This window comes from Haliotis rufescens, unplaced genomic scaffold (genome assembly GCF_023055435.1).
Source record: "Haliotis rufescens isolate VD_foot unplaced genomic scaffold, xgHalRufe1.0.p SCAF_11, whole genome shotgun sequence".
Classification (NCBI taxonomy): Eukaryota; Metazoa; Mollusca; class Gastropoda; order Lepetellida; family Haliotidae; genus Haliotis; species Haliotis rufescens.
The window spans coordinates 786,424-798,309 of NW_025963791.1; the positions used below are offsets into that span (position 1 = coordinate 786,424).

Consider the following 11,886-nt stretch of genomic DNA (forward strand, 5'->3'; position numbering starts at 1 on the left):
TATATTGCAGTGGGACACTGAGCCTTGACAATGTAGGTCATATATTGCGGTGGGACACTGAGCCTTGTTGGTGTAGGTCATATATTGCGGTGGGACACTGAGCCTTGACAGTTGAGGTCATATATTGCAGTGGGACACTGAGCCTTGACAGTTGAGGTCATATATTGTGGTGGGACACTGAACCTTCATGGTGAAGGTCATATATATTGCAGTGGGACACTGAGCCTTGACAGTGAAGGTCATGTATTGCAGTGGGCCACTGAACCTTCATGGTGTAGGTCATATATTGCAGTGGGACACTGAACCTTCATGGTGTAGGTAGTATATTGCAGTGGGACACTGAGCCTTGACAGTTGAGGTCATGTATTGCAGTGGGACACTGAGCCTTGACAGTGAAGGTCATATATTGCAGTGGGACACTGAGCCTTGACAGTTGAGGTCATGTATTGCAGTGGGACACTGAGCCTTGACAGTGAAGGTCATATATTGCAGTGGGACACTGAGCCTTGACAGTGAAGGTCATGTATTGCAGTGGGACACTGAACCTTCTTGGTGTAGGTCATATATTGCAGTGGGACACTGAACCTTCATGGTGTAGGTCATATATTGCAGTGGGACACTGAGCCTTGACAGTTGAGGTCATATATTGCAGTGGGACACTGAGCCTTGACAGTTGAGGTCATATATTGTGGTGGGACACTGAACCTTCATGGTGTAGGTCATATATTGCAGTGGGACACTGAGCCTTGACAGTGTAGGTCATGTATTGCAGGGGGACATTGAGCCTTGACAGTGAAGGTCATGTATTGCAGTGGGCCACTGAGCCTTCATGGTGTAGGTCATATATTGCAGTGGGACACTGAGCCTTCATGGTGTAGGTCAGATATTGCAGTGGGACACTGAGCCTTGACAGTTGAGGTCATGTATTGCAGTGGGACACTGAGCCTTGACAGTTTAGGTCATATATTGCAGTGGGACACTGAGCCTTAACAGTGTAGGTCACATATTGCAGGGGGACACTGAGCCTTGACAGTTTAGGTCATATATTGCAGTGGGCCACTGAGCCTTCATGGTGTAGGTCATATATTGCAGTGGGACACTGAGCCTTGACAGTTGAGGTCATATATTGCAGTGGGACACTGAGCCTTGTTGGTGTAGGTCATATATTGCGGTGGGACACTGAACCTTCATGGTGTAGGTCATATATTGCAGTGGGACCCTGAGCCTTGTTGGTGTAGTTCATATATTGCAGGGGGACACTGAGCCTTGACAGTGTAGGTCATATATTGTGGTGGGACACTGAACCTTCATGGTGTTGGTCATATATTGCAGTGGGACACTGAGCCTTGTTGGTGTAGTTCATATATTGCAGTGGGACACTGAGCCTTGACAGTTGAGGTCATATATTGCAGTGGGACACTGAGCCTTGACAGTTGAGGTCATATATTGCAGTGGGACACTGAACCTTCATGGTGAAGGTCATATATTGCAGTGGGACACTGAGCCTTGACAGTGAAGGTCATGTATTGCAGTGGACCACTGAACCTTCATGGTGTAGGTCATATATTGCAGTGGGACACTGAGCCTTGACAGTGAAGGTCATGTATTGCAGTGGACCACTGAACCTTCATGGTGTAGGTCATATATTGCAGTGGGACACTGAACCTTCATGGTGTAGGTCATATATTGCAGTGGGACACTGAGCCTTGACAGTTGAGGTCATATATTGCAGTGGGACACTGAGCCTTGACAGTTGAGGTCATATATTGTTGTGGGACACTGAACCTTCATGGTGTAGGTCATATATTGCAGTGGGACACTGAGCCTTGACAGTGTAGGTCATGTATTGCAGGGGGACATTGAGCCTTGACAGTGAAGGTCATGTATTGCAGTGGGACACTGAGCCTTGTTGGTGTAGTTCATATATTGCAGTGGGACACTGAGCCTTGACAGTTGAGGTCATGTATTGCAGTGGGACACTGAGCCTTGACAGTGTAGGTCATATATTGTGATGGGACACTGAACCTTCATGGTGTTGGTCATATATTGCAGTGGGACACTGAGCCTTGACAGTGTAGGTCATGTATTGCAGGGGAACACTGAGCCTTGACAGTGAAGGTCATGTATTGCAGTGGGCCACTGAGCCTTCATGGTGTAGGTCATATATTGCAGTGGGACACTGAGCCTTCATGATGTAGGTCATGTATTGCAGTGGGACACTGAACCTTGACAGTGTAGGTCATATATTGCAGTGGGACACTGAGCCTTCATGGTGTAAGTCATGTATTGCAGTGGGACACTGAGCCTTGACAGTGTAGGTTATATATTGCAGTGGGACACTGAGCCTTCATGGTTTAGGTCATATATTGCAGTGGGACACTGAGCCTTCATGGTGTAGGTCATATATTGCAGTGGGCCACTGAGCCTTGACAGTGTAGGTAATATATTGCAGTGGGACACTGAGCCTTCCAGCATGATTTCTCAATTATGTGGACATTCACAAACTCACTGTAAACATCTTTCTCATTTGTTTCAGAGTTGGAGCCTTTTTCTTCATGGTGATGAATCAGATATTTGGTAACCTGTCAGCTGTAGAAATATTCCTTCGTGAGAGATCTATGTTCATGTGAGTTTCTATTTATGTAGAATCATCAACAGTTTTTGTCATAAGGAAAGTATTTGTTAAGAGAGCGCAGGCTCTGATGAATGAGTTGCTTGTTCAAGTTGTCACAGTATTGAAGTTTGTGTCCGACAGGCATGAGAATGTGAGCGGCTTCTACCGAGTGTCGTCATTCTTCCTGGCCAAGGTGTTCTGCGATCTTGTCCCCATGAGACTGGTGCCTACGGCGGTCTTCAGCTCAGTCGTGTACTGGCTCATTGGTCAGTACTCAATTGTTGCCCTAGAAATGTGCATGCCTATTTGTCTGATCACATCCACACATTACCTGAGACATTGACATTGGAGCAACTAAAACAATTTCTTGGCCCGCTTGAGACACTGCTGCCATAAAGTGGGAGGGGTATAGGAAGTGGTTCTGACCTTGTGTCCTGTCTGCTCAAACGGGATAAGAACGAAAACTGTAGGAAATAGTGCTCTGACATTTTGAAGAGTGTCTCTATCTTAAAGCGTTCCATATTAAGTTCTAAGCTTAAAAACACACAAAATTTGGAAAATTGGATTTATTTCTTTCAACCCCTTGCTATTCTGAAATCTGTCTGTCATAAGCAGGATAACAGCATAGCTGTTACAGATATGTAATATACTCAACACCAAAAGTTCCTGTGACACCAATATTTTAGTGTATTTTTCAAACAAGTAAAGTTTGGTTTTCAATATTGTAGTACATGTATGGAATCAAGAAACAACCACTCAGAAAAACAACAAAATTACGCAATTATTCAACATGACAAAATGCGACGCCTGTCCGAAAATGAGCGTCTGCGAGCCATTGGTATGCTTGAAGCATGATCGAGTCAACGTGATATTGCAAGACAATTTAACGTCCACAGAAACACCATTTGGTGTTTATTGCTACGTTGGCAACAGACGAATGCAGTCAGAGACCATCCTCGGAGTGGTAGGCCACGCGTAACCAATAATCGACAAGACAACTGGATGCAAACAACACACCTAAGAAATCGATTCCAGCCAGCAACAGTGACTGCAAGAAGCATCCCTGGCCTTCGACGAATATGTTCATAAACCGTACGTCATCGCCTCAGATGTGCAGGGATTGTTGCCAGAGGACCCGCCAGACATTCAATTTTGCCAGGAAACCACCATCAAGCACGTCTACAGTGGTGCAGACAGCATCTACACTGGACGGCCATGCAGTGGGGACAAGTTCTATTCAGTGATGAGTCTCGTTTTCACCTCGGCCACAGCGATGGACGGATTCGAGTGTACCTACGTCGAGGTGAACGTTACGTCAATCATTGTGTCATGAAGGAAGATCGGTTCGGGGGTGGCTGCGTTATGGTATGGGGTGGGATTACAGCAAGACAGAGGACCCGTTTGATAGTGGTAGAGGGAAATCTCAATGGACAGTGCTACCGCGACAAGATCATTGGCCCTGTTGTTCTACCGTTATTGCATCGTCATGGCCCAGGCATTACCTTTCAACATGACAATGCCCGGCCTCATATTACTCGACTTGTTGAGGATTCTCTTCAACAAAACAACATGAATGTCATCCCCTGGCTGGCTCGCTCCCCTGATCTCTCACTAATCGAGCACATGTGGGATAAGATGGATCGTCGCCTTCGACGTCAACCACGTGTTCCACAAACACTCCAGGAAATTCGAAACATGCTCCAGCAGATATGAACAGATATCCCACAGGACTTTTTGTGACACCTGGTCCATTGCATGAGACGAAGATGTGTTGTTTGCATTGCAACCAGAGGTGGACACACACGCTATTGATTTGTAAATTGACATTTGGGCATGTTCATGGTTTTTTTTATTAAATCACGCATTTTCTGAAGTCAGTATGACAAATTAAACCATTTGAACACTTACAGGAGTCTTTTATCTGTTGCAAACTGAAATTGTTTCAGATTTGGTAAAAAACATAACTTTGCATTAAATCTTATTCAATGTCACAGGAACTTTTGTTGTTCAGTATATATCTTTGGACTGGGTCTTAGAGGTAAGAAATACACCATGAGATTAAACAGAATTATTAGATGATATCAAATTACCCTTGTTTTTTTCTTGAATCTGGACACTGTGTCATGGTAGCAGGATGACAGCAAAACTGTTCAGATGTGGTTTTGAAACATTGCAAAGGATCATACTGGTTATATTAACATCAAATTGATTGATCTGTTCTGAATTAGTGTCTTTGTTTCACTTGAACATGGCCATTCTCTTCCATCTTGTAAGTTGGATATCCTGAAAATCATTGTAAATAAGATTTATTGGATAACATTAAAAAGTACTTGATCTTCTGTTTTGCTGAGAATGTACATACATTGCTGAATACAAAGAGAAACATTTTATTTAAGGCCATCTTGGATTGTCAAGTGTTAGGGAAAGGTTGTAAGTGTCTCAGTTTAATCAAATGTTACCTCCTCAGCCTCAGCTGTGTCATTTACCTGCACAAAATTTAATTTTCAGGATTTAAAAATGGTGCAAGTCATTTTTTTTTCTTCCTTCTGAACCTGTTCTTGACGACATTGTCGGCCACGAGTCTGGCGTTTGCAATCAGTGCCAGCATCCAGGTCCGAGCTGTTGCCAACATCCTCATCTCACTCTGCTTTGTCTTTATGATGGTGAGTACTTCTTGACACCCCAGGGGTGGTAGGGTAGTCTAGTGGTTAAAGTGTTCGCTTGTCACACGTGGATCCCATTTCTGGTGTCCCCTGCTATGATATTGCTGGAATATTGCTGAAAGGGGTGTAAAGACATACTCACTCACACTTCATAACTCAGTGTGACTTCATGACACAGGACTGTGTAACTTTATGATGATGTTGTTGTATTTTAAAGAGGTATGTGTATAATGTGCTCCTCACCTGGTTTATTGCAGCTGTTCAGTGGGCTCCTCATCAACCTGGGATCTATTGGGGAATGGCTGACCTGGGCCAAGTGGATCTCCATCTTCAGATTCAGCCTGGATGTGAGTATAAGCGAACAGTAGGACCAGTTATATCCTTGAAGATTTCTCTCCCAGACAAATTATGAGAGCAGTAAATATACTTGCCCATAAATTTCCTTATGTGAAAAAGAGAGAGAGCCTGAGGTTTGTGTGGAGGTTACAGTGTATGTGTCATGTTCCAGGCCCTATGTATCAATGAGCTGAAGGATCAAGTGTTCTGTGCTGAGGAGATGGAGGGGAACACAACGCAAATCTGGTAGGTTTCATAGCTGTCTTAGACACCACTTTAGTCAGATATGGAGGGTAACACAACACAGGCATGGAGGGTTAACACGACACAGGCATGGAGGGTTAACACGACACAGGCATGGAGGGTTAACACGACACAGGCATGGAGGTTAACACGACACAGGCATGGAGGGTTAACACGACACAGGCATGGAGGGTTAACACGACACAGGCATGGAGGGTTAACACGACACAGGAAGGGACAGTTAACACGACACAGGAAGGGACGGTTGACACGACACAGGCATGGAGGGTTAACACGACACAGGCATGGACGGTTAACACGACACAGGCATGGAGGGTTAACACGACACAGGCATGGAGGGTTAACACGACACAGGCATGGAGGTTAACACGACACAGGCATGGAGGGTTAACACGACACAGGCATGGACAGTTAACACGACACAGGAAGGGACGGTTGATGGAGGGGAACACAACGCAAATCTGGTAGGTTTCATAGCTGTCTTAGACACCACTTTAGTCAGATATGGAGGGTAACACAACACAGGCATGGAGGGTTAACACGACACAGGCATGGAGGGTTAACACGACACAGGCATGGAGGGGAACACACCACAGGCATGGAGGGGAACATGACACAGGCATGGAGGGGAACACACCACAGGCATGGAGGGGAACATGACACAGGCATGGAGGGGAACAAGACACAGGCATGGAGGGGAACAAGACACAGGCATGGAGGGGAACAAGACACAGGCATGGAGGGGAACATGACACAGGCATGGAGGGGAACAAGACACAGGCATGGAGGGGAACAAGACACAGGCATGGAGGGGAACAAGACACAGGCATGGAGGGGAACATGACACAGGCATGGAGGGGAACACACCACAGGCATGGAGGGGAACATGACACAGGCATGGAGGGGAACATGACACAGGCATGGAGGGGAACATGACACAGGCATGGAGGGGAACACACCACAGGCATGGAGGGGAACCCTTCACAAGTGTAGTAGTTCTCATATCTGCCTCGTCTCAGACACCTCTAGTCAGGCATGGAGGGCAACATTATCAGTTATCCATTTGTCAGTTTCTGGTGTTTTCTCCACATTGTCCAAACATTCAACTCCTTGTTCCAGTGTGACGGGCAACTCCTATCTGGAGCAGCAGGATATCGCGTACCAGACAGGATGGAACCTGTGGCAGAGAGAGGCTGCCCTCTTCATCATGTCCTGCATCTTCCTCTTCCTCACCTATGTCCAGCTACGCCGCATCAAGAAACTCAAGTGAGGCCACGTCCCCTACCTGGTCCTCGTGTATAGCCTGTCACTGAAGCTTGTGTGAGACACACAGTCATCAAGTCATGACTTGGCAGGACGAACACTCTCTCACTGTTGTACCTGCAGACAAATGGTAGCACATGGATTTCAGTGACAACACTCTCTTGTTGCCAAATACCCAAAGCGTATGATTCCAACACGTAAGGTTTGGATTATTCTCCTGGTGAAGTGTTTGACTGGACGACATGAAGCAGTTGTGTCATCAGCTGGGATATTTGGGATCTGGCAGATTGGCTGTCAGGGTTGTGTCAGTGTGATGGACTGAAAGTTGGCTTGGGTTAAGAAGACCAATATAAGAGGATTGACATTTGCCAACGAACTGGGGAAACTATGAGATCCAGTGTCAAGTAGCATCTGACCTTCCGATTTCCAATAAAATTAAGCTGGAAAATGGTGTACGATATGTAGAAAATATATGACGGAAGTGGAAAATTATAACGATGTGGAAATGAATGCAATCTTGATATTCAGAGTGTGGACTTCCACTTGAATTAACTTGTTTACTTGTGATCTGGATGTGACTTATCAACTGTGAAGGATCTAGTCATTTGTCTACAATCATGTATTTACCAGGTTGGATTTTGGAACAAGATCTGCACTTTCTTTCTTCCTGCAGGCACCCACGGTAGACATTCAAATACTGCATTTCCTGGAAATATTTCTTCCTTTCTACACAACAGTGACACAGAAATATATGTCGTCCTTGTCTGATATTTGTACAAAGTGTATTTGTGTTTTGGTATATGGTACCATGTGTCTAAGGCAACACTCTTTTTATTTTTTTTGTTTACAGATTTGACAGACCAGAACCAAATAAAATTAAAAGTAATATTATTAGTAGCTACAGAATACTTCTTCTCTGTTTTGACGAATCCATACTAAAAGTCAGCAAAAATCTGTGAACATAAAAAAGAAAAGTGTCCTAAAGTCTGTGTACTACAGATAGGCATTGGGTATGTGAAAACCAGGGATGCTTTGTAAAGTGACAGTAGCATATGGGGGGGGGGGGGTTGGATATTGCATTAAGGACACTTTTATATAGCTTCTCTATATCCTCAGTCCAGTTAATCATGCATTGTTCTTCAACAATTTGGAAAGCTACTACATTTAAGCACGATACCACTCAGTATTTTAGATCCCAGAAGACAGAAAAAGTTAAGGGAGTTTAACAATCTGTGCAGTATATGGCTTTAATCCTTCTTGTTGATGTGACACATTTTATGTACTGTTAAGAAACAAAATATACGAAAATTGAAACTTTAAAGCTACGAAAGGTAGGTCATATTTTGTAGATTCATCTTCTTGTGAGTCTAATATTTATCAAGATATGTAAAGGTTATTAGTTTGTGTTATTATCTCAGGGAAATATACCTACCTCCCCAGTTGTTGTCTTGCTGTTAATGGAGGTCACATGTTTGTAAGATTATAGCAAGCAGCCAATGGCACCTTTTTTCCATGTGCTCCAGGAATAGGTTTAATGTCATGACGTAAACACACTTGTACAAACAAAGGTGCTTCTTGGGGTTTAAATGTAACAGTTCATGAAAAAAACCGTGATTTTAGGTTGATATAAAATTGGTGTAAGTATTGAATCTATTCAAATAATCTCACACAACAAAATATCAAGTCATCAATGCTACTTTAGATCATGTGCCTTATAAAAATATACCTTGGCTTTGGTTCTGTTCGAATACTTCTATGGAAGAAGGAAAATATTCTATTCTTAAGAGGTGTTAACTTGAAACAACATCTTGAGTAGGTTCATGAAGATACCTGTTCATGGACTTGTATAAGGGGATTGTTTGTCTCAGGAATATGTACATAACTCTCCAGCTGCAGTTCTAGATGAAGCATCAACTTCACTGTCAAACTGCTGGGACGCTCACAGTTCATGAATTGCAGCTCTAGATCAAGCAGGGGCAATGGGATAGCCTAGTGGTAAAGCATTGGCTCGTCACGCTGATTGGATTCCTGACATGGGTACAGTGTGTGAAGCCCATTTTCCAGTGTCCCTCACCGTGATATTGCAGGAATATTGCTAAAAGCGGGGTAAAACCATACTCACTCCCTCTAGATGAAGCATCAGCTGTTGGGACATCCACAGTCCGACTGTAGGCGTAGCAGATAATTCAGTGTTATAGTGCAGTGGATGCATCAACCATCTGGAGCCTATTTATTTGACAAAGACTGGTATATGTCTGTTCTGACCCCCTTCCGTGTAACAAGACACCTGGTGATGATGCTATGTGTGATTTGATGGTGTAAGTTGGCAATACAATACGTTAAAATTGGACACTGGTCGTGTCAGAGATGTTTTCCCCTCATCAAAGGGACTTTGAGAGCAGAACAAAACCATTCTCAACTATTATTGAAAAAGACGTTGAATATGATATTAACCATTACATGTTACACAATATTATGAAATATGCTGCAATTGAAACTATTTGTGTGAGGTCATGTGTATGTCGAGGACTACAGGGAACGGCGGTTCCTGCAATATGCACCTAAGTTCTGGACACCTGTACTTTTATGACATGAATCTTACAATAGTACATTAAAATCCTGTTTACACTGTCGTTGGGCAGCCAAACTAATGATTGTGTCCAGTGAACAGTGGTCAGTCTATATGCTTCCTTTGTAAAAAGTGCCTAAATATGCAATCTTGATGAAAGTCTTTCATTGTCACTGAATTGTCACATGGTTTGAATGTTGATCTCACAAACGGTTGTGTGATTTATTATAAACCACCTGTAATAGTCAAGGGTTGTTCCTTGAGCCAGCTGTCAAGCCTGGGGATCTTCCCCTAAGTGATGACTTAACGGGTAGTTACATGTAACGGTTATATTCACCTCTGATAGTAGTGGATCTTGCAGAATTGTGCATGAATTTATGAGCATGCTTGGCTTGGTAAAAGATCTGTCATGGTAGATTGTATATACATTACTGATTCATCATGTTCACATGTGATTGTCATGTTGACTAGTTATGATTACAACTGGGACGTCTTTATCTGTTTAGAATGGCGTCTGTTCCAGCTTGTATGGATGCATGGACTCTGGTGGTGTATTTATCTAGCTGTCACTCTGCATTGGTTCACACTGTGTTTTGTTGAATAATGTCTGCACATACATTATCTTCAGCTTTAATAAATCAAAATGGTCGAAGGTTGAAAGGTTGCTGCAGGGAAGAGAAAATTCAGCTAAATAGGAAAAGAAAATGAAATTCTTTTAAGACAAAGTCTGGGTGACTAACAAGACTGTTATAATTGAATAGTACAAAATTTATTATTCATATGCTGGCCATAAAATCGATATTACAGATGATCACACAGTTTGGGAACAGGTTATAAACAGGGCACCGTCATCTTATCTTTGATTGTTTAAAATTGAAGCAGGGATGTTAACTTAAGCATTGTAGGATATTCATAATAATATACAGGTATATATCGTGAACGTAAATTGCTATAAGCTGGAAATATTGGAAGCACATGGAATTCATCATGAAATCCTTTACCACAATAATTGCATATAGCATCTGTAAAATCAAGCTCTCCAGAGAGTCTACATCTGTTCCTTCTTAAATCATTGGAGCAACATCTAAATATTGTAAGAGCTCTTCTTAAATTTGAAGCTTGAATAGAAAATAAGTATTTCTCATGTTGTAATGAAGGTTTTATGTTCAATAAAATTCAAATTTGGAGGATTTGGAAAGAGAAGCAAACCAGTCTTGAGAAAACACGTATCTCAGTCTTTGTGTAAATGTATTAATGACTAGATTATGATTGACAACTTCTTGCATCAGCCACACATTTCCAAGTCCATAACTACACAATATGAATCTACCCAGTTATTATAGCCTGATTCATGATGTTATGTAGATATGAAGAATCAGGCTAAAATAATAGGGTATAGTTTGTTTAGCAATGGATTTGGAAGTGTGTGGCTGATGCAAGAAGTTGGTCATTATAATCTGTTCCTTAATACCAAGCCATGGACACTATAACAGTCTTCACCTCATAGGAAACAAAATTAAACTTTTGAGGGGGTATCATTTTCCTTGTGGTCACGGATGCTTTTTGAGGGGTTTTGTTGAGTGCAACCTCACTCCATTTTTCCTGTCTTTCCCAGTTGTGTTTTGCCTCTCCCAGTTGTGTTTCCGTCTCTCCCAGTGGTATGCATGTTACAGGAACACCATGTTGATGTGGAGTGCATGTTCAGGGACCTTTGTTCATGTGTACATGGTGATAATGTCAAGGCTTCGAGGTGGTATTAGTGCATTTGATATTCATCATTTCATGCAATCGGTTACAATATCTTCTGTTGTGTATCAGAAGAACTTATGTAGTTCGAAATTAAGTTTTTTCAGCATATTCCCAGTATTTTGGTGTATTGCTGTTTTGTCCTATGTAGGATGAATCTCCTGTGTTCACCTGCCATTCAGCTGTGTGTCCACACTAGTCCTAGGCATTGTTTCACTGTCATCTATTTTTGTACTAGTGCCTATGTGGACATTGTTGCATACATGTATGTCAAATGACATATTCATGAATAAAAATTTAAAATTGGGAGAAGAATTATTTTTGTGTTGTGAACATTATGGCCAGACGATGTTTATTTCTTGCTTTACAGATTTGTAGCCAGCAGTTAAAGATACAGGAAGCAGGAATGTATGAAACTGAGGTTATTTGAG

The 11,886-nt window shown here is 42.6% G+C and overlaps 1 protein-coding gene across 2 annotated transcripts in view; it reads left to right on the forward strand.

The window, feature by feature from the left end:
- Window positions 1-11,767, forward strand: part of LOC124126300 (broad substrate specificity ATP-binding cassette transporter ABCG2-like) — a 47,280-nt gene extending 35,513 nt beyond the window's left edge. For both annotated transcript variants that reach the window (XM_048392106.1, XM_048392105.1), the window contains exons 13-18: window positions 2,537-2,626; window positions 2,756-2,880; window positions 5,123-5,277; window positions 5,535-5,624; window positions 5,786-5,859; window positions 6,997-11,767. In XM_048392106.1, coding sequence (XP_048248063.1) covers window positions 2,537-2,626; window positions 2,756-2,880; window positions 5,123-5,277; window positions 5,535-5,624; window positions 5,786-5,859; window positions 6,997-7,147 — 685 coding nt within the window. In that variant the 3' untranslated portion in view covers window positions 7,148-11,767. The remainder of the gene's footprint in view (window positions 1-2,536; window positions 2,627-2,755; window positions 2,881-5,122; window positions 5,278-5,534; window positions 5,625-5,785; window positions 5,860-6,996) is intronic.
- Window positions 11,768-11,886: the final 119 nt, after the last annotated feature.